General features: G+C 38.2%; 1 protein-coding gene across 35 annotated transcripts in view; it reads right to left on the reverse strand.

Moving 5' to 3' along the window:
* ESRRG (estrogen related receptor gamma) overlaps positions 1-24,635 on the reverse strand; it is a 545,323-nt gene that overhangs the window by 170,829 nt on the left and 349,859 nt on the right. For 16 of the 35 annotated variants that reach the window (XM_083433321.1, XM_083433333.1, XM_083433313.1 and 13 more), the window contains one exon: positions 16,554-16,630. The exons of 6 other annotated variants lie outside the window; for them this stretch is intronic. In XM_083433321.1, the coding sequence (XP_083289447.1) occupies positions 16,554-16,627 (74 nt within the window). In that variant the 5' untranslated portion in view covers positions 16,628-16,630. Of the gene's footprint in view, positions 1-2,880; positions 2,985-13,561; positions 13,682-16,553; positions 16,631-23,054; positions 23,293-24,368; positions 24,606-24,635 lie in introns of those variants that run through there. 13 more of the 35 variants (XM_083433331.1, XM_083433336.1, XM_083433328.1 and 10 more) reach the window with 11 other exon arrangements.

Below are 24,635 nucleotides of genomic sequence, written 5' to 3' on the forward strand. Positions count from 1 at the left end.
ATAATAGAAGGTAACTCTTCTAACATCCCTCCCCCCAGTTTGGAGACTTCCTAACTGAGGGCTACACCATCAAGGTCAAAAATGGGCCATAAATACGGTTTCCCTCTTATTCCACTGCCTGGCTGTATCAAACGTGCCGTCAAACCTAAAATGAGATATCTTCTAAAACATCTGTCACAGGAAAACAAATAAATGATAGTCAGATGATGATGTGTGATTGGTTGACTCTGCATTACAGAGGGACTGCTAGTCTAAAGGTTTTTATTAAATATGAAAGCTTAAGATTTATGTTATAGGTGATAAGGCCAAGAATGCTGTAAAAGTGAAAAAAATATGGCAACAGTATGCAGTACATCACTGGCAAGATAATTATTTATATAAAAAGTTGGCATTCTTAGACTTCCAATACATAGCGGATGAAATTCATATATTCAAAGGAGACATAATAATAACCTGTCGCCTGGTGGTGATGGATATGTTTTTAATCCAAATGGCCACAATCTTCAGTCTACCTGTCACAAAGGGACAGGAAAAATTGGAATTTTCCTTTCATAATTCTTAAAGTTGAAAGAGAAAAACCTAGAAGCATGATAAGTGGCTCATTCCAGTGGACAGATGGACAGGCAATACTATAAAATGAGCACCACAGGGCCACTGCTAATGCTGTTTTCCCTCGTTACACTCTCAAACCCTATGACAGGAATAGCATCCCTTGCAATGAGCATCCCTGTTTTGTTAAAACAAAATCCCCAAATAGACACTATTAAGCAAAATGCATTTAAAGTATCTGAATACTGAAGTGAAAATCAGCCTACAGATATAAGCGGGGAGATACTTCAGGTATTACTAGGAATGTTTGCCTTTGATGGTCTTCTTTGAGACTCCCATTTCTAACTTCTATGTTACCAGAATGGCCTGTAGTTAGTTAATTTAAACAAATTCACTCAATCAGTCTGCACTAAAAATAAAATAAATGTATCATTCAAATCCAATGGGGGGGGGGGGTAGGAGTAATTTCATACAGGTTCTTTCATCTGCTTTGCCTCCACGGAAGCTAAAGTTCACGCCACAGTTTCCTGGCTGCTTTAGGGTGATAAAGGCTTAATAAGTTGAGATACCTATGGCTCATTTGCCTGCACCTGCAGTTCTTTCACTCCTTCCTTTGCATGAGCTGCAGTTAAACCAAGAAACCTCAAATTAACCAGTTTCCAATGTCACCTGCCAACCTAGCAGTTCGAAAGCACGTCATGTGCAAGTAGATAAATAGGGACCACTCTGGCGGGAAGGTAAATGGCGTTTCCGTGTGCTGCTCTGGTTCATCAGAAGCGGCTTAGTCATGCTGGCCACATGACCTGGAAGCTGTCTGCGGACAAACGCCGGCTCCCTCGGCCTATAGAGCAAGATGAGCGCGCAACCCCAGAGTCGGTCACGACTGGACCTAATGGTCAGGGGTCCCTTTACCTTTACCTAATGCCACCTGAACCAGGAAACTATGGTTAGCAGCTTTGGCATAGGTTAGGATACAAAATCATGGTTTGATGTTTCCCCAGTTTAGCAAATATATGATCATCTGTAATGGGCTTATCATTTAAATGATTTTCTCTCTAAAATTCAGATTAACTTGGCAAGAATTGTGGGCAGACTCTTTAAGGAACAAAACATTCCGTTCCCCAATTTGTATTATTGCAATTTCATTATATGTTCAGCAAATTTACAGTAGCAACCCTGATGAATTAATCATTTCCAATATGTCGGATCATATAAATAAAATATCAGCTCATGTGGAAAAATCAGTTGATCTACCCTTTTTTCTGGAAACTTGCTTGAAACAGATAAAGTGATATTTTTCTGAAGAGTCACCATTGCATTCTTCACTACTCTTCTGAAGATGCCATTTTTCAAGCATTCCAAAAGATGTGGAATACTTTAGTTACTGCACTGGCTGTATGTGTTCTTGGAAAAGTCCACTGGAGAATCATGCCTCATGGAGACCCTAACATCTCTACATGCTAGTAGGAAATTTAAGTTTCAATTTCTCAACCTGAACTTCGTAGTTTTCAAAACCCAAATAAAGAGACTAATCAGAAATAAAATTGTCATTGCTTATGGATATCTGTATTTTCTCAAGTTCCCAGGATTCACCTTGTAATAGCACATTTTAACTGTACTCAAATATTTCCCTCATACAGCTCACTAATTTTTGAAAAGGGAATTAGGCAATTACAAAAACTAAGAGACTGGCAGCGATAGAGATGCAATATGTAAAAGGAAAATCCAGGTCCTACGCAAGGCTTCCCAAACCAATTTTTTATATGACTCATTTGTCCTGCTGAAGCTCAGGAACAAGTGTGTCATTTGAGGTAATACAATCATTGGGTCTCCCTTAAAAATTAACTTCCCCCATATCCCACTCTCTCCACATGAATTTTCATTCAAAGATAGCTAACACTAAGCAGCAAATGCAAGAACAGAAAGCCAAGTGGTATCTTTATTAAACCAACCTGTCCTTCCTTTCCCAGTTTTAGTTATTTGCATATTGTGGTACCCAGGGGGGCACCATAATATGCAACACAATATGTTGCTGGACTCCCATCAGGCAGCCAGCATGACTAATGGTCAGAGAGGATGGGAAGCTGTAGTTCAACAACTGTAGGACTTCAGGCTCCTTGTCTCTGTTTGTAGACACACATATAAATTAGTTTCTTGGTGAAATTGCCATATTCTTGAAATAACTGAAATCTGAGCTGGAGTACTGCGCTTTAAAGAAACTCTATTGCAGAAAGCTTTCTTTTCAAAAGGAGTATTTGACAACAACAGATATAACTCACACATCTTAGAACATACTACACTATAGAAAGTCAACCGTAACAATCTTCTTACCAAAATATGTTGAGGCATCTGCCAAATTGAAATCCAGACCAGACATCTGGACAGCTTTCTTTACTTATCCTCCTCTCTCTCTCCAAATACTAACAAATTGGGGTGGGTGGGGAAAACGCTTGCCATTTGTAACCTGCTGTGGAATGGAGATAATGGAGCACTCGGCGTAATGTTATTAAGTAGTGACATGGATGCTATTTACCCATATAATTAATAAATAATGCCATAAATAGCCACATTAATGTGATCAGACATCAAAATTAAAAGCTAGCTTTTAATACAAGTCCAACTGGCTGCATTAGCTTATAAATTGTTTCTAGATGGAAGCCTGAGTAAAAACGTCATTCACAGTTCTAGCATACACGCAGCTGGTAATAATCTTATTGGTGAGAATGCGTAGAATGAACAGTGATTAATTTATGAGGAAAAAATTACAATCCTTTTCAGAAGGCCCTTATACCATAATTCCAGCTTAGTTCACAACTTTTTCACAATAAGTATGCTTGAGTGAATTGGCTTGATTTCATCCCACTTCTTCCATCCACATTTCTGGCATCTGGACACTGAGAAGGTTGGGTTTGTAAGTTCATTGGGGCAGGGGCCTTTCTTAAAATTCTTGTGCTATAAAGCACCTGGTGCGCTAATGGTGCTGGACAAATCATGCAAGCTGGGAATAAGGGATAATTTTGGCATACACATGGAGGGTACTTGAAACTGCCTTTCATGACTGCTCCTCTACATAGCAAGCCTTTGTGTGCGCACTGGCACAGCATGAAGATTGGCCCCGCCACATGGTTTGTCTCCATGCCACCTAAAGCGGCTTCCAGAAATGTCTGGCAGTGACATGAAAGCAAACTATACAGTGGGGACAAACATGAATGGTGACTGAGCTAGCTCATAGAAAACACCTCCCTGAGCTGAACTGCTATCATATGGAAACAGTATCAAATAGTCTCTGTGAGGCAGTTATATAGTGAGAATTAGTTAAATATAATTTATTTCAAAAGAGCTTGCTTCCTGGTAAGTGTCTTGCAGTCTCAGAACCTCTGTTGCAAAGTGCCTATGACAGCATTGTTAAACTGATCTACATTTTTGGCCCCTTCATTTGAAATGCATTTAACTTCTAAACTTCAGACGCCTTTGGGATGAAGCAAGGGTTTGCCCTACCATGTCAAGCACAGTTCTGCACCACATACTGAATTTGAAACGCACTGCTAGACAGCTCTACAGTGACACCAATGGCAATCCCTGGTGATGACACTCAAGACACAGGTGTCCTCCTACTTGTTAGCACATAGGAGGCACATAATTGAGCCTTAAGAAGCTCAAAATAATTATATAGAATAGTAAAAGCCTCGAAATTTAACAAATTGCTAAAAGGCTTTAAAGGTAAAGGTAAAGGGACCCCTGACGGTTAGGTTCAGTCATGGCCGACTCTGGGGTTGCGGCGCTCATCTCGCTTTATTGGCCGAGGGAGCCAGCGTACAGCTTCCGGGTCATGTGGCCAGCATGACTAAGCCGCTTCTGGCGAACCAGAGCAGCGCACGGAAGCGCCGTTTACCTATTTATCTATTTGCACTTTGACGTGCTTTCAAACTGCTAGGTGGGCAGGATCTGGGACCGAGCAACAGGAGCTCACCCCGTCACTGTACATCAATCCAGTGCAGTGTAGGGAAAAAAAACACGTGTGGCTTTTGTGATATAAACCCAATGGCAGGTATTCATATGTTTTACTGATAAAACTGGTTGAAAAGGTGCCCAGCACAGAATGTAAACAATATAGAATCTTAATTTGGAATAATGCAAGTGGATTATTGGTTTGTTCCACATGCCAATAGAATGATCTAGTACCATAAATATTCTACGACAAGTATATGATGCTGTCCTAATAGTGGTTATTGGCTTTTAAAAGACATTAAAATAGTTTTGCATGAGAATTGAATTTAATAGGTTTGACAGGGACTAACCTTAAAGAATCCAATCCACTCAAATCCCCTTGAAGGCTGCAGCCGAATTTCATGCAAATATTAGAGAAGCAGTTAGGCACCTCAGATAGCAAGATGCTTAGTTCCTTTATTTCCTAGATCTAAAACTAGGCAAAACAATGATACCTACCGCTAGACCTTTTTAAAGATACATCTTATGAAAGTTCTGATTTTATGCTAAAAATAAAATAAAATTAGACTAAGGTGGAGACTGCTTAGGAATTGAAAATACTTCCCTCTCACCGAAATTTGACACCTGGGCTCTCTTCATTTTCTGGGTCATAAAAATTGCATTACGTAAAATCAAAGTTTGTATGTATTAAAAAATTGAAGAGTTGTGTTTTTAAAAGCATTCCAGATAAAACTAACATGCCAAATATACACAATTGATATTTATAAGGCGTGTTTTTAAGGGGGAGGGCAAAAAGCATTTGTAATAAAGGTGACCTTAAATCATCCAAGATTTCTTTCTGAATTCTAAAAGCAGACAAAAATATATTGACTTTACCTATTTTGCTAAATATTGTGCTTCACTTTTCCCTTGTCTGCGTAAGTAGTTTCTATTACATATATGTACATACATCCAAACCATATCCAGATGTAAGGTATGTTTTACCATTAAAAATCAATTTTGTACCTGGATTTATTAGTTTTAATGTAAAGCACTTGTAAATCTATTAATAGGAAACTGTCTAAAAATGGGAAGGGCAGAAATAAAACATTTTAAACTACTATGGACAAGCAGAAGAAATATACTCCTTTCCAAATGAATGTTACAATATACGTAGTCATGGTTGTCTGAAAACAGCACATGTTGTATAAAGCTCCCAAGACGTTCTAGCACTTATAAACTCTTGGTTAACAAAGGGCACCAAAAGCTCTTAAAAAGGGAAATATTTTATTTCTGCTAAATTAATGCTTCTAAGCATTAGATTTCATCAGCTCCACTTAGGCTAAAAGTCCCAAAAGGTTCTCCTCCCGAAAACAGGCTATATTTTATGGGCAAACCAGGCTATCTAAATCTAGATAAAACTCATTGGCTTTGTAATCATCTATACATCTAAATCTATATGCAAATCAAATGCTCTCATGCATTAACGCATTCCAAAGCACCCAGGAGTGAGAGAGGCTCACTGCCTCTCCTAAGCCATCCATAGCCCTCAACTCCCCACCTTCTATTTCCCTTTCTTTATTTACACTAGAGGTACCTAAATAATTCACACTGCCTCCTTTTCAGGCTGAACATTCTTCTGTTGAAGCTTGCAATGAGCAATTGCAGGAACCAGATGGACACATGAATGCAGCAGGTGGGACAGATGGCAGACCGCCCTGTCTGACGCTGGCTGCCTCGGCTTGCACTGCTTTTTCCTTCCAGGTACATTATCATCAGTGTAGCAGAAAGTGCTATGCAAGAAAGGGGGAAGGGGAGGAGGAAGAGAATCTATGTACAAAACTATGGGAATGAGTTAAATAAATAGCCAGCTGCTCACTTGCATTTTCTAACCAAATTCAGTTTCTTTAAAAAATAATAGTAATAATAATCATGGGATGTATCGATCTTCTCAAAGAAGCCCTCGTCCACCCTATTTTTATTTTTTTACTGGCACATGGCTTAGAAACAGGTGTGATATAGGAGGTGATAAATAAGCCATTCCCAGAGCACGAATATTTACTGAAATATACGATGCACAAACAAAGCTGCTTCCTATTGTGGTTTCCAATTCCATTTTACCATTCGCAAACCATTATGCATTTGGTGATGTCAACTGATTTCTTAAAGAACTGTTCTGAGTTTCTGCCTGAAGCCATATTACTTGTTCCATGCAGCCCCTAAATCCCCACTGAAGACAATGACAGTTTTAGGTGTACTGAATTTAGCCTAACTTCCAGCTTCGAGATACATACTATGGAAATCTTATTACAGTACAAATTTGGAGGCTTAAAATTACTGGAACCAATGGATACAGCAATACAGTACATACGAAGCATTTTCTTCATATACAGTAATGGAAAATGAACAATGTGGGCATGTTTTTGTTCACAGGTGACAGAAAAGTCAAACTAATTTTCTATTTGTTTTCCTTCTACTTTTCTTTCTTGCACATTACTACACTTCACCAATGGTACCTATTTGTCCAGTACCCAGGAGTTTATACACTTTCTGTCCTCTGAAGCGCACCATTCTTACATCAATGCAGACACGAGTTACCTTGTGTCATTAACGACACTTTCTGTATAGCAGGTTTTTAAAGTTTGGTCACTATCCCGTAATTATGATACAGTAACTTATCTCATGCTCTTTGCTCACTAAATAAATACTAATTCTAGTTGCTCAGAACAGCAAAATAAGTGTTTGCTATAATTTGTAAGAAACATTGCAAGGTTGTGCAATTTACAGATTTAAACAACCATTTTGGATTGAATAAAACAGGAATTTGACAGGGTCTGTCTATATTAATAATTATCTAAATTGGTAATGATCTAAATTGACAACAGCACTTGGAGAAAATGTGTACTCAAATGTTTTGCAAAAAAAGGAGGAGAAAGCTGTGAGGATGGAAAGAGAAGGAAAAATCCCTGAAATCCTATTTAACACTCTTGATATATTTCTGACCTGGCACACAGAAAGTTCTATTTAAGATCTCGCGAGACAGTCTGCTCTCCTAGGATTTCCAGACCGATTTTGAGGCCAAAGAGGTTAAGCAGTTTGGATAAGCTTCAGATAAGCATGCAAACTTTTATACCCTTAGGAGCACTGGTCAAGGCCCTCAACCTTTAAGGCCCTGTTCACTTTTAATGCCAAGGCAGAAAAAGAAAAGAAAAAGAAAGAAAGGGTTCGAGAATGATTTCATCAGCTTTAGTCAGTGATGATATCAGGTACCAATTGCCTTTAAAACAAAATATAGGACAGTAAAATCTTTATTTCGTTAACCCAAGTTACCAATGCAGTATGCAGACTTTCAAGCTACACCCAACTCTTCCTAAAATAAGCTGTTCAGCATGCACATTTTTATGTGCCCCCGCACATACACTTTTAGAGAATTGATATGGGGTCAATTTCTGTCAACAATTTTCTCCAATCCCAATATGGTAATATAGGATATTTTACAGGCTATGTGATTATACTTGTTGCCCTGAGCTACTTCAGAAGGAAGGGCAGGATGTAAAAAAATAGTAACACAAATATATATTAGGGCATATCTACTCGTGATAGCAGGAGATCCTATGGTTAGAAAACCCGAATAGCAGTCATAGTGGTTGATATTCAGACTAAGTACCTGGGAATCAGAAGGGTGTGCATAAACCCATGTCACAGTCTCCAAGGTGGTACCTCGGTTTACGAACTTAATCCATTCCAGAAGTCCGTTCTTAAACCAAAACCATTCTTAAACCAAGGCGCACTTTGCCTTATGAGGCCTCCCGCCGCCGGTGCCCTTCCACCATTTGGATTCCGTTCTTAGACCAAGGTAAAGTTCTCAAACCAAGACACTATTTCCGGTTTTGCGGAGTTTGTAAACCAAATCGTCCTTAAACCGTACTGTTGTTAAACCGAGGTATGTCGCTCAGGGGAGAAAACTTACAGATACTATTTATATACTGTATCCAAATAAGTTCCAGGTTGCTTGCATATATACAGTACTCACTGGGATGTTTTAGGCTGTCTTTCCATATGGTAACTTCTTTCCCATGCTCCCCACCAAAGGGATATTAATGAAAATAAATGAACTTTTCATTACAACATCCAATATTCAGTGCAAAGGATTGTGGCTACAAACAAAATATATACTCTATTTATTATCATCTAAGTCATACTATTACCTAACCACATTACAGCTTAATAATCAAATAAAACCTATGCAAACATCATGTATTTTATTTGGTGGGGAGGGGGGATATCTTTTAAAGTAAGTGGGTCTTGGTTCCATATTTTAACCCCAGTCCAGAAATGCAGATGTGCTCATGGCACCCAAAATGGAGTAGTAAGTCAATTTATGTGTGCTATCACCTCCTTCCTCCAATTTGAATAGAGAAACAATTTGAGGCACGGGAAGACTTTCAATGCATTAGCCAGTAAAGAGCACTGGTTTAGGTGAGGCAATGTGATTAAAAGCAACCATTTTTAGCAGAATGCTTTAGCTTACTGAAAATATTATTGCCATTACAATTTCACAAGCATTTAAGATATGTGTTTGTATAAAATGCCTTCTGAATAATTTCAAACCTTCATGGGACTCGAAATATAAGAATAAACTTCAAGTTGTCCTCTTCTCCCAAATTCTAGTTATTTAAGGGATTTATATATCATGCCCTTCAATAACATTCCCAGTGGGGCTTTCAAAATTTCAGTTGTGCCTGTGTGGTGCTCACTTTTTGAAGGGAATAGGAACACAATCATGCACACATTTAAAGAGGTCACAGTGCTTCTGGGATATCACTTTGTGACAGAAGAACGGTATCAATGAACCTTTGGTTTAAGTGTTCTATGAAATGTATAAGTTTTTTTCTCCAAAATCATAAATGCACTTCATAAATGTGACTCCTTTAACATAGCATATGCTCTGATAAATTGTACTTGATTTTTAATATAATTCTGCCACATGTGTACTGCACAATCCTCTACATGCTTACTCAAAAGTATAAATCCACTGAATTCAATGTGATTCACTGGCAAGTGGATTCAGGATTGAAGACTTAACAGCACCTTTATATCAGAAATTGTTCTCGCTTCAAATAAATCTGTTTAACCATAATTATGTTCAGAAGCATGCACATTCATGTTTGTGCATGCAGGCACACAGGGGGAAACAGGACAACACAGTATCTGAAAAATAATTATTATGCCCCAATGCCGTTTTCAAAAAGGCAGCAGAAAGTGTTTCTGCTTGGTGGGAAAAAGAGCTGTACTTTTAAATTAGCTATATTGAATCTAGATACCATAATTCACCAAAGTGCACAGCTGCTACAATTGGGGTCAGAATTTCAAAGACGCTGAAACGCAGCATCCCCTACTTTTCTCAATGGGAGCTGCAGGGTGCACAGCAATTTTGAAAACCTAGCTGCTTTGTTACCAAGCACCTACACAAGATAGCTGGGCACTTTCCAAAATCTCTCAATATATTCAGGTGCTCAAATGAATACTGTGCCGTGTGTGTGTGTGTGGTTTCTCTGAGGTTGTCAAGAAAAGTGAGCCAGCTTAGACATTCATGTGCTGAGAGGAAATTACATAGACTATTTATTAATACTCTCTCACCTTAAATACACATTTTACTAAGAGACTAAATTGCTCAGGTCGGATAAAATACCAATTTATTACTGGGGAGCAATGAAGCCAACTCAGAAATTGTCACATTGATATTCTAGATAACAACAAGGGCAAAAATGTAGACCCTCTTATTCATCTGCAATGCAATGGAGGGTAAGGGAAGAGTGGAAGCTCTTAGCACAACTATACGTCTACTAAGATCCACTTTTATTCAATACCAAGTCCTGTCTTTTTGTTTAAGATAATACTTCTAAAGCTGTGTACTGATGCATAAAATATAGACACTAAAATAACTAAAAAAAATCAGCACCACAGATTTCTTTTTCAAAGCCTATTTATAACATTAGGACATTAAAACTATCAAAGTGATTCATAAGAGACTGCATTCCTATCTATCGCCATTTCCTACAGTACATGTCCAGTCTTAAGACCGTAGTTTTGCTACTTTTAAGTTTTCATTTTAGTTTATACTAGTGCTGGAAGTAAAGATTGTAGCTTCTATACCCTTCACATTCCATTTCAGGTCCCTGGTTCTTTTGAGTCCCATGGCTCAAGCTGTCTTGCCCCTAAAAATACCACTTTTGCTCTCCCACCCTACCCTCAAACTTCGGCAAGATGGGAGTGACACCAGAGTTCCTTTGAACGCAAGAACATACAGTGGTACCTCGGGTTACATACGCTTCAGGTTACAGACTCCACTAACCCAGAAATAGTGCTTCAGGTTAAGAACTTTGCTTCAGGATGAGAACAGAAATTGTGCTCCGGCGGCACGGCAGCAGCAAGAGGCCCCATTAGCTAAAGTGGTGCTTCAGGTTAAGAACAGTTTCAGGTTAAGTACGGACCTCCGGAACAAATTAAGTATTTAACCCGAGGTACCACTGTACTTATAAATTCATGAACTTCCTTCCAGACAAAAAGAAAGATTTTTTAAAAAAATAATAATACAGGAATAACAAAAATGCGTTATTACTTATTTTTCAAGTGCTGAAAGCATATCCTTGGGTGCACATAAAACAAAATGCCAAATAAATCTAGACTAATCAAGGGAAAACATACATAAAGGTAGAGGAGCAGAATATGAGAAGCTGCTGAACAGGACCATTGACATCGCCCACTGGACAGTGTTTAGTAAATAGAGTGTGCATGGTGACCGTGTGTTTCTATTTGACTGTCCTTGTAAAAGCAAGGCAGGGCTTCTGTTTTTAGTGCACACTTTGGTTCAGTGTTAATCCTGTTTTATGTTGTTCACACCTGCCACCGACTAGTAGCCTACCACAAGTTTATGGCTTGTGCTGCTTTAAGTGAATCTCAGCTAACCCCACCTAGACCATCAACAAAAGTTGCCCTACTGAACCCAAAACAAAAGCTGATCTGAGTTTTAAAAGCTTTCTAAAATCACCATGATTCACATTCAGGTACTTTTCCTATAGTGTGTAGGGACTTGCACAATTTTTTCAGCAAAACAAAATACCTTTTAAAACTTTTTTTAAAAATAAATAAATATTTGCTACTATTATATATATATAAAATTAAATAAATTTGGCATACATTCCATTCCGCCTAAGAAAAAAATAACTCAAGTATCTACTCCCAAACTTAGTAAATTCCCTCCTACTTATAGGGAATTTTGTAAGGACATTTGCATACAACTCAACTGGATGAGTTCTGATTTTGCTTGCGGTGGTTTGAATAAAGAATGAAGAATGGCACTGAAAGTGCAAACCCCATATAAATATGCAGTGTTATAAATATGCAAACCCCACATAAAAATTGGAATCGTTTTCAGTGCCAATTAGAACACTGACATTTAAAGTGTAAGAAGGAGAGAGTGTGATATGTGTGCCCACACGCGCGATCAAGAGACCATTCTTCTCAGCTAGCCCTATAAGTTTCTGGAACATGCAAACACAGACACACAGAGAACTAAAAGTATTCTTACCTCCCATCTTCAGCATGATCAGTTGAAAACAGATCTACAGGCCAAAATTTTATATAGCTTTATAAGCTTAAACACTTAATAGTGCAGGCCCATGGAAGTCTTATATTTTTCAGTTGGTCCTCCCTAGTAAATGTGCCTAAGGTTGCAACCTCAATCAATACCACAGGAAAAAATAATTTCCCTGTCAAGCATCAGCCCCTTCCACTAAAAAGTGTAACATTACATCTCTTTCCCCCCGCTTTATAATAGCATCACATCTCTAAACAGTAGATTTTATATACTGGGTAGATACCAACTTTAGCATACCAGTTTGTTTCTCAGCGCTCTCTCGCTCTTTATGCCCATTATTTGTGCTCACTACAATGCAACACCTTGGTAGCTACTATAGATGTTCCACCTTGCCCATTTACTCTCTGCTAATGAGGCCCGGTCAAATTATCTGACCCTAATATCTGCTTAGCACATGTTAAGAGCACTGTCCTGAGACTGAAGAATAAGTGCATAGAAAGAGCCTATTGGTCCCTGCATCTATGCTTTGCCACAAAACATAGGAAGTTACAAAAGTTGCTTTTACTTGGTAATCTCCAGGGTTTCAAACTAGAATATTGCCAGTTCTATGCAAAACCTGGGAATTTCTGCATGCCCTACCGCTAAGCTACAACCCTTTCCTAAAACTAGGTCCTTTACACGCAAATAATGTCCTTTACCGTTGAACTACATCCCTTCTCCAAATTGTAGGACCACTGTCGCAGGAAAGTGAGACAAGCATCTAATTTTAGACCTTCGCTTTTGAGGACGGTTGCCTATATAGCCTGTTTCTGCAGCCATGGGGCTGCTTTCATCTCACTTACTTCCACATGGTCCTCTTTTCCTGAGGTAGATGAGCACTGACTTCACAGCAGTCGCGCTCTCCATGGCACTGCAGAGTGAAGCTAGCCTACAACTGGAGACCAGATGACTCTATGTCATCATCCCTGATGTAATGTCTCTACTGTAGTCTAGTCTGCACAGGGGGCAGAACAGTGTCTGCGCAGCCTCTTTCCAAGTCACACTGCAGCAACAGAGAAGCCATAAGACAGCTCCTAGCCTTTCATCCCATGGTCTAATCTGTAGCCAACTGAATTCAGCCAGCCTTTTAAAGTGAAATCAGTGAACTTTCCATCAGCTCATACACAGCTGAGGGCGGGGGTTTGTGTGTGTGTGTGTGTGTGTGTGTGTGTGTGTGTCAAATAAAAGGTTTCCAGAAGGCACACTTGGATGTATCACACACCCAAAAATCTCTGCTGTTGTGATTGCTGCTAAAACTCCAGACCTACAATTACAAAATTTACGATCTTTTGCAACTTTAAAAAAAAATATCACAGAGATTTGAAAGAATAAGGCACTTTGAAAGCCCAAAAATTACCATTTTGGAACAGTTTAATCATACTTCAATGACATGGGCAAGGCTGTACAGCTACACGTTTATCCACGTCATTGGCAATAGTAACTTACCGATAATTTGGTATTTGTGGTTTGGAGTAATATTGTTGATTTCCAGGCAATGTTATTAGTGGCTAAAAGAAAACAGTGGTGTGCCCTGCTGCCTTCCAGCACTGCTTCCAAATATGCCTGCTTCAGGAGGAGATAAGACTACTTTATTTTGATTGCAGTGTTTTCCCCAGGCAGACAATTTTATTTCAGTTTGAATCTTTAAACCATTACATTTTCAGTGATGCATTTTTATATTTACAGTTGACATCTTCGCAGAAGAATGAAACCTCTGAGCAACAACTCTTAAAGCATGAAGTTTGCCTCAAGTAAGTACTTAAATTATTTTACACACAAATGGAGCCAGTTGTCTTTAGCTAAAATTTGATAAACCTTAAACTGAAGACCTTTCCTCTAAATGAAGGTCTCAAATTGTGAAAATAAACTTGCCAATGAAATATATATTTGCCCATACAAAATGCCTATTGAAACCAGAACGGTTGGGACCATTTATCAGCTTGTCAACATTTTGCTCTTAAAAGTCCCACTCTCAGTTAAAGGTACAGAACAAGGGTGTCTCGATTAATCGAATGCTATTGACACAAATGGGCGACAGTGATCTCAATGAGGATAATGAATAAAAATCCCAAATCAATCAACTGTGGTTTATAGTACCATTTATCAACCTGAGTGCATCAAAGTTATCTGCACGCAGGAAGAGAAGCATAATAATGTTATAGTATGATATTAGAACAGCCTCAAAATAACATACTTCCCTAAGGATCAACTAAAAGGATCAACTAAAGCAGCGGCTTGTAATGCTAAATATTATATATATTTTAATTAATTGTATATAAAATTAGTCAAACCTCAAACAATGTCTTACCAAGTATGTGTTGTTTTTGTCCACTTAAGTGACGGTGTTAGTATATATATTGACTATACGTATATTGAGACTTTAACGTTACAGTTCTACATGCACTAATCTGGGAATAAGGCCCATTAAACTCAATAGGATTTACCGGTACATCAGACCTGACATGCACAGGATCACACTATGGTACAAAATTAATTTTTTAAGAAAGCTGCCTATATACTTCTCTTTGTTTCATGTCATTTCATTTTTTTTATAAAATAAAAAAGAGTAGACTTTTGTTTTGCTTTAAAAACCGCCACAAAATAAATATACTGGGAAATATTATATGACTTTTAGCTTTACATTATAGCGATGATTAAATTTCTAGTCTCACATTATTGAAAACAATGATGGCTATGTCAGAATATAAAGTATGTGCTCCCTGGTAAGATTAGGACACACATTTAATAGAATGGATAAAGATGCTGAAATTTTCTGAAGAACGCTTGAAACAGATGTAGTCCACTTATCAAAAGAGCTGTTGTTGTTGCCAAGGGCTTCTTTCTCAATATATTCACCTGCACTTTAGTCAAGGTATTAAGTCCTCCCCTTCATTACTGCATACTCACAAGCACCCTACTATTCAATTTAAATGGAAAAAAGGCATGACATGTCTAAAACATTTACTTTTGCTAATGTAAAAGTGTTGGCATTTTGCTCCATTCCTGATAAGCTGGTGCCAGTGGAAGTGATTATTCTTTTCTTATTCAAAGCATATCAGCAGCCGAAAGCACTCTCAATCTTATCAGGTGTATGAACAGCGCAGTTACTGAAAACAGTTTGTCCTGCTTCTCTCTCTTTCTGCCAGGCTATCAGATAAACCCAACTAACTAACTGTATTTACACACAATCAAACATAAGCTGTATCTTCGAAGAACTGTTGACTGATTTCAACATGCCACAGGTTTGCTGCTTGACACTGGTGACACAAAAATGCCAGCAGTGTGTATCCTCAAACTGCAATCATGAAAAAGGTCCCTCTATAAAAACATGCCAGAAACATACCAGACAAAAAGTGGGTGGCAGCAAGGCAACAAGAGGCCTTAGGAATTATCACCCTTGGTCTACTTCCCTCATTATAATGGCATCCCAGTATACTGGTATGATATCATGGTGCGTGAATCTTCTTTGACATTGAACACACATTTTCTCTATAGGCGTTGCTTTTCATCATGCTCTTGGCTTGCTAATTCCCTTTAATTCATTTTTAATGTTTATTAGTAAACACAGAAAGCAACCACTCAAACTATGGAGATAGCATATGCAATAGAAATGCTTAAAATAAATATTAAATTTGATTACAAAGTGCATAATCCTTGCTCCACAGAAGGCAAAAGCTGTGGAGTGTGATTGCCCCCATCCCATGCATCCCAGCTTCTTTTGCTGAATACCCTGGCAGAACAGAAAAACACAGGCACATACTACACCTGAGCCCATCTTGTGCTTCTACCTCAACTCCAGAAGCAGAATGAGCATCCTTTAGATTTGTAGGAAAACAATGAGATGAATTAAACCAAGTGTGCTGTGCTGTGTAATTCAGCCGATTGTTGCTTCTCCATCTGTGAAGCCATGGTCCCCTTGATTGATGGGACAGGTGTCACTCATACTAATGTAAACTGGTGGCAGTGGATGCTCAGCTCTTGCTAATGTGACCCTAGTACTCCTGTAGAAAACCATTTTCTAATACAGTGATGATACTGTGCCTAGTTGTCTTCCTTCAGATACTAGAAGTCCCATCTTCCACCTCTACTATTTCTGGGAAAATATAACGTAAAAGAAACAGACTTTCATGCTGTTTCAGAACATATGATCATCCCCTCTAGGCAGATGACTGCTGTCAGAATAAGCCACTTATGGAACAATTATTCGTTATTGGAGTATTTAAACTGCTAACCTGGAAAATATATTTTTGCTGTGTAAATACTGTATAGTGTTCGTAATCAGTCAATACATTTATTTGCATGTTGATATTTGCCACCTTTCCAAATCTACCATTATATATTTCCCAATTTTGGACGCTCCACCTCCTTATTATGTTCCCCCCTCCCTGTCTTAACTTTAAACAAACAAAGCAAATTATTTATTTGTTGGTTCACTAACCTACATGGACCAGGCTTGCCAAAATGAATTCCTCTGGTGTATATTTCAGCCATAATACCCTTTTCATCTGACATCACCTGGGAATATTTAAGGAAAAAAGAAGAGCCTTTAACTTAAGAATCAAACTAAAACCTGCAGTAAACCCCAAGTAATTACAATACGTAAAAAAAATGTCTTGCAAACAAATAAAAAAAGCAACTGCACATCCATATATAAAGGTCAGCCCTTGCTTTCTAACAACTTAAGACATAAATTGAATGTTATTTCAAACAGCAGTCTGAATGCAATGAACAACCATGTTCCATCGCGTACGATATTAATATTTTATTCGCTATTGTTGGTAGGATATAGAAATGCAAAGAAAAACAAAACATTGCAGAAAATAGTGGACGTTTTCTCCAATACTATTGTTGTTGACAAACTATAAGGAAAGAGAGAAACAGAAACCCAGGGTGTAAGAGCAGATAGCGTTGAAAAAGCCATCTCATTCTCCCCCCGCTACACATTATGTTCTTATCTACTTGCATCTTTATAAGGGAAGGAATTTAACTATTGCTCTTGGGCAAGCCCACTTCACTTTATGTGTCTTTTATCCATTATATTTGTTACTGACTGTACATCTGTGTGCTTTTAAGGAGATAAAAGTTTGAACTGAGGTCGTCTTGTTTCTGGCTGGCGCTCCACACATTTTTTGCTATGTGGGTTTGAAAACAAGCATCCACAGATTGGCAACATGTTCTCATTCTAACTAGCCACAGCCATCAACGTCTGATCACACCTATTAAAATCGCTTTGTAGCCCATGCAACATCTTGCGACAGCTTGACCAGTTGTTTAAGGAAAGGGTGTGTGATGGAGCAAAGCTAAATCGACACATCTGTGATACTTCGGATGCCCCTCAGCATGGCTAATATTAATTTGTTTTCTTTGGCTAGGTAAGTGCTGCCAAAACACATTACATATGGTATGTAGTTCCAATCAAAATGATGAAAAGGAGATGTGCACTTTTGTCTCACTCAAAACATGAAAAGACACAGAGGAATAAGTGAGACAGCAGCGTGCAAACTAATCAGGCTGAGGAAAAGGTCTATGTGGATTTTTGTTTTACCATTGTTTTCTATCAGAATTCACAAGGCTAGTTGCGCTTGTTTTAATGGAGGGTACCCAAAGATTCCACTGCTCGAGTGGAAGACACTTTCCCTTATTGGGCTGGGGAGGGTGGATATCTCTCCCCCCCCCCTTGCATCCCCCTGCCCTGCAAAAACTGGTTCCAGAGGAAACTCTCCTAAGTAGATTTTGGGAAGAAAGGAGGCCTGTAGGTGATGGAGCAAACCAGCAGCCTCCCACTACACAAGCACAGCAAGATTGTTTGATCTAAACTTACAAATTTGACTTCTAGGAATTGATACTTTAAAAATACTTAAGTTGTATTTTAAGCTTTAGTTTCAGTACTATATGAATTCTATTATTTAGATGATTAACACATTTCAGATTTACAGTTACTGAAGAAAATACCTTTTTCCAGTTATAAAGGAGAAAAAAATAAGACTGTCGGCTTTTGTACATTGCTACTGTATTTTAAAATATGTGTAAAATATACACAGTTCTTTAAAACAATAATACATGCATTAGTTTATTTGTGGGAAGGTGGGAGAGAAAGAAAACTTTTAAAAAAGCAACACCTGCTTTCATTAAATACTGTCATAACAGATGTACATTTTAGCATGACAGCTATCTGCCCCCCCTTTAGAGGCATAATTTTTAATACAGCCTTTAGATTAAAAAAGGGAAATTCAACTCAACATTATGCGCAACAAGAACTTATGACCCAGATATGCAAAAAAGGAGAAAATTCTTTTTTTAAAAAGCACCTTTTATGAAGCAATAATTGGTGATGGGATAAAGCAAGTGTTTTGAAAGGGGGGGGGGAATTCTAGGCAAAAGTTTTCTTTCATAAAATTTAAAAAGCATTTTATTTATATAGAGGAGCCTGTTTTAACTACTAACTTGCTCTGACTGGAGAGAATAAATGTTTCACAATTGGAAAGGAAGGAATACAGCATAATTGCATTGAGTTCTATATACTACATGATCAAATAAGGCTATGTTGCTATCTTAAGTCTTATTATTCACCAGTATGTCCCGCTGAAATAAATGGAGCTTAATAATATGCATATTTTTAAAGGATTGCAGCTTCTTAGGAGGATTTAGTCTTCAGGCATGTATCATTATGCAAGAATGACACAAGTTACTTTGGAGAGCAAAACAATTACATTTTTAGAATCCGTTGTATCTGATTATTATAAAATTTGGAGCAATTAGAGCAAACTCCTATAAAGGATTTTTAAAAATATTCTAAGAGCATCTGAACTCAGCAGAAAACATTTAGAATACAAGCGTAAATAAAATTAAAAGGTGAATGCAACATATAGAAGTTTACATTAAAATAGTTTAATTTTCTATTTTAATATTTCTATTAAAAGTAATACTTTTATATAAAACTGACCATATGTCAGAAGAGTTATGCATTCAGTTCTGCCTTGGGAATGCAAACATAAAAATCCTATCTGTTACAACTGATGAACGCAGAAGTTCAGAGAACTGTATTATGGTATCTTCTGTTGCACAGAAATATGAAGGAGAAAATAACAGCAGCTGACTGTATATCCAAAGGAACGCATCAGCCAACAAAAAGTCTAGACAATCTAATATCTACATTGTTATTTAGTGAGTTTCTTTCTTCAAGATAACAAATTTCAAAAGCTGTTTGCTTATGTATACTGTATACAACATGCAAATATAATTGCAATGTACATACTCTAAGATGTAGACACATAAAGCTGGCGCCTATGTGCCTATTCAGCTATTATCAGCTGTGATAAAAACATGAATTTTTTTATATCAGTGTAAATAAACACTGATATGCCTTAGCCAAGTGTAACTGGATATAGAAAGAAAGAAAGAAAGAAAGAAAGAAAGAAAGAAAGAAAGAAAGGAAGGAAGGAAGGAAGGAAGGAAGGAAGGAAGGAAGGAAATGAGAGAGTGAATCCTCCCCAAAAATGTGGAGAATATGTAAAATGCGGATCTCAGACTACAGGAGACTGCTGGTTGTCATTCCAGCACTATCAAACATATACACATGAGTATGATTGGAGACAGAGAAGCTAAATATTTCACTGTCAGAGCATGTCGAGAAGTGCAATTCATTTCTCTCTCATGTGCTTTAGGACAATGACAATTTAATACAAGGCCACTGGATGTAAAAGAGATAAAAACCAAACCAGCCCAGCATAATCACAGATTTCCTCCTGAGAGTTTGCTAGGGCTAGAGAGGCACTAGGTAGATATCAACGTTTATTGTTTCTGTCCCCAATGAATGTGTTATGAAGCAGAGACCAAGGCATACGTAATATAAAGAGTTGCTTTAAACTTCTAGAGAGATGCTCTCCCATATTTCTTATTTACCCCATATTTATCCCATATTTCTTACATTCAGCATTTTTACTGACTGATAATAGGATAACAAGAATATTCATAAAGGGCCATTGCTTTGAAGAGTGTCAATAAATATTGGTCTTCATTTCTATACGCTTTTGCAGCGATACCAAAGCCAAAGGTCACTGTGCATCAGAAATGTTCAATACCAGGAAGTTTGCCAGACTATTTAACCACACTGCTAATAAAAAAGAAAGAAAATAGAATATAGCATTATGTTATTAACCTAAGACTGCATAAAATACTAGCTTCTGCCTTAAAATGGGAAGGGGTTTCAGGAATTGTCTAAAAACAATCACATACAAGTTACCTTCTGTGTTTGATGTATAGTGCCATGCATTCTGAAATTAATTGCAAAAGTAGGGCTTGGCTAATGAGGCGGTCCTTATCTTTCCTCAGCAGTCCAAGCGGAAGTATCCCCCCCCCCCCCCGCAGGCTTAATATGTTTTTCCTTTCTTTAAATTCCCAAAGTGATACCCAAGGTAACTTCAAATCAGATAAAACCCACAGAAGTCATCTCCTGAACCATCATGCTTTGCCAAAAAACAACAACATAGGTTTGCTTCTGTTGTTATCAGGAGAAGAAAAGAATAATGTGATGAGATCCATCCATCTTCACACTTCTTAAGTGTATTTAAAACAACTAATCAAGAGTATTAGTTATGCCCCGTAATATAAATTATTTCCAAAGTATATGTACAAAAAAAGTCTTAAGGTAAGAATTGCTTTAAAATGGGACAGCAAACCTTTGGGGAGAAAGTGAGGGGGGGAAATAACAGTGGGGGGGAATCATCATCCATTCAAGAGAATTAATGGATATTCACAAGGGCTTTGCTAATAACACAGGTTAATTACTGCTGCAACACACCAGGCTCAGTAAATAAAAGAGTAGAACCATAAACACATTAAAAGGAGCAACCACTACTAAAAAAAAAAGGGGGGGGAGGTCAGGCCCAGCAAATAAAAAGCTGTCAGACAGCCATTTCAGCACCAGCTCTTTGCACTCTATGACAGCTGTAAAAACTTGCAGAAAAGGCATATGAACAACAGAAATCCAAACTTGGAAAATATAGTAAGGGAGTGTATGATAAGGCCCATTTGGGTAGACGTGTAATAACTGAATAGGAAAAGCCATACACTCATTCTCATTTAATCAGTAGGCATGCTTACACCTTGTTGTATTTGAATTTAGGGGACAGTGTTCTTTAGGTTTCTTCCCCATACATATCGCCCTATTATATTAATACGCATACACATATCGTGTTCTTACCCACAGATGATGTGTTCTTATTTATATAGGAGATTTATCACATCCATGATATAGGCAGCCCTCACCTCAAGAAGTCTACCTTTGCAGTCATAATAAGGAGCATTAACTTTCTTCTTATTAATTATCAGCTACCCCTCCCCCACAGCAAATATTGCATAGATTTTCCAGATCAAATTTTACTGGAAATAAGAGCTATGCAATAAAAGGAGGGAGGAACTAACACACATTTAAATAAGTGATATTGACAAAGAAGAAAATGAAGACTCCAGCAAAGTAGCTCTCAAATTTATGCTCTTTTTGACAGTGAAATCTGTAAACAATCTTTCAAAACACTCAAGTATCTTTGGTCTCCCAATTCCGACATCAGTGTTCACTATTAAAATTTTAGCCATCCATCCTAAGTTTCAGTTCTTGGCATATCACATTTACTACAAAACAAGTTGCTTTCTAAAATAATGTACACTGTGACATTCACTTTAGCTGTGCCTCATTTCAGTACTGTTGTATTTTAATGGAGGAAGTGTGGAAGAGGTCGAGGGTTCAAATTCATGAAACGGACAGAGCTACAGAGGTAAACGTACACAGCTCAGAGAAGACATCTGAAGTCACAAATTTATTTGCCTCTCTATGCCTGGCATTCAGAGATCATGTTTAAATTTACTAAGCTAGTTCCTCCCCCTCCCCTTTTTTGGAGTGTTTCAATTGCCTTTCCTTCTTCCAACAGCTGTGACAACTGTTAAAACAGTCAGTAAAATTAAGTCCGCTCTTTAATCCTTTAGTCAATGTTACATTTTAATCAGAGGTTTGAGATTTTGCATTATGAGCACACTGTTTCATTTAGAACAATTAAAGTGACAAACACATGCGTAAATCGGCAACTATATTTGTTGCATCTGTTCCATTATTAACTGCTATTTGAAATTATTAGTATTACTGGTTTTGCTGAAAAGGCAAAAGCAAGGTTTGCAGCTGGCTTTAAGTTTTTGCATTCTTTAACATGAGCTAGCCAGATATCAAAGCATACCTAATGTCAGTAAGGCAGATGTCTATGTGCTCCCCAAATGTTCTGTCAGTTTTTAGCCTGGCTTCCCTCCCCACCACCACAATACACACTCAATAAAGTGCAAGCTCTAGAAGTAGTCCACTACTTTTATGTAATCTCTGAGCTGCCTTTGTAGTTTGGTGTGCATTATATGCCACAAAACAAAAATACAATTACTGGCAATATTAATAGCAAGTAAGGCGGTGTGGTCTATTAATTGAGACATAGAGACAGATGTGTTGCAGTGCATTAGAGTTCTGCCTGCCCACGAAACCACAGATCCACCTAGCCTTGCATCTGGAAGACTTTTAACAGAGGCGGGGGGGGGGGGGGAGAAGAGTGCTAATTGTGGTGGGGAGAGAGAATAGTTTGAATCTTCCACCAGAGCCAAAAAGACACGTGCCCCGATTTCATTTAAATGCATCTACTTTAAGCGGCTTATCAAAACTAATCATTCAAATTAGCTCTAAGAAGGTAAATTCAAGAAAGCTCCTTAAAAAAAGAACATCGTCCTAACTTTAGAATCTCTCCTCCTCCTACTTCCCCCACCAAAGAAAACCACCCATCTCAACTTGGAACAGTGACAACTGCACTTATGCACAGATTAAGACATTTTAGACCACACTGTACATCAACTTACTGAGTACTGATCTATAAACCGTATCTCAGTGAGCATGCTACTACTGTTTATTTACCTTCTTCTGCAGGTGAACGAGGAATCCTGCCTCTTACCACCCGCACGTACACCATACCAGTTTCCGATTGGCAAGCTCTTTTATTGTCTATATTATTTCTGAACGTCCAAAGCACTTTAAGAAACCCACACAATTCTGACTTAATTGCAACTCACCAAAATAATATGCAGGCACTATGGAGAGCTAGTGGGCATGTATCCACAACACACTGTCACTTCCTAGTACAGCCACACTATGCATTCTGTCCAGGGCTGAGTCAACTGACAGCTTCCACAGTGCGTAGTTATTTAGCCCGGAATTAAGTTTACAAGCTCTCCAAGTTCTAGGCTGTCAAATTTGCATTTGGAATCTCCCCACTCTTTGCTCTGCTCTCCGATAAGAGCTGAGAAAACATGCATTAAACTATGTGCCTTTAAGAGGTATGTTAAATGTACTGAATACACAAAGCATCTACAGTACTTTATTGTGTGTGATAAATAAATTAATAGTACCAATTGCGTAAATGATTAATTTTTTTTTAAAAAAAAAACATAAAAACCCTATATTCCAATTGAAACAAAATACTGGCTCAGGAAGTGCCACATGCACACACCCTTTCCCTTGCTCTCTAATAGACCGATTTGTCACTAAATGACTGGAACGTTACGTTCTACTTAATTACAGAGCACTATCCTTAAAGTGGGATTAAACAGTTGGGCTGGTTCCCCCTCCTAACTATGCATAGCTATAAACACCAGAAAGATCAAAATATCTAACTGAAAAGGTCCTAAATATTTAAATCCTGTTCTCAGAATACGTCCTTCTTAAATTCTGTTGGGGAAGGGGGAAAGTGGGGGGGGGGGAATAAATGTGTCTTTCTGAAATGTCTATTTAGACAATTCACTCTGCATTTGTGCCAAGTGCCTATTCTTAGTACCTGAATAAGAAGTGACTGTCACTCACACAGCTGTTTTGGGAGGGGGGAGTGCTTCCCTCACCCCCCCCCTTCTGTGACAGTCGCACCGCTTGCGTTGCGACTCAAAAGGTAACATTGGAGAGAGAGAGAGAGAGAGAACAATTCTCCCACTTACTGAATTAGCAGATAAAGCCGGGCACAAAAGACGCAAGACACAAGCAGCCCCAATCATGCACACAGAACCCGGAAAGCATTACCTGAAACAACGCTAGCATTCAGCGCTCTAATACTATTGCTATTATTATTCTCTCCCCACGCCCCGGTTCTGGGGGGGAATAAAAGTGGGAAGAGGGTTATTATTATTATTTTTTAATAACATAGAAAAGAGGAAAGGAAGGGGGAAATAAGAAGAAAGGTACCTACTCTTCTTCGTAGTGCAAGGAAAAAGATTCAGGAAGGCAAAGTTCTACCGAATCCATGTGCGCTCGGCAACCATTATTTGTGCACCCCAGCTATAAATCAAAGTTTCCTTGACACAGCACAGTGCAATTAACACAAATGTTCTCCTGGTGACAAGCCTATAGGCACAGCCAGTTGGGACCAAAAGCTCTGACACTCTCCTAATCAAGGACTTAAAGCCCCGATTGGAGCTTATAAATATGAAGTAGGGCTTTACATATGCAGTC

This window comes from Podarcis tiliguerta (genome assembly GCF_965153285.1).
Source record: "Podarcis tiliguerta genome assembly, chromosome: 3".
NCBI lineage: Eukaryota > Metazoa > Chordata > Lepidosauria > Squamata > Lacertidae > Podarcis > Podarcis tiliguerta.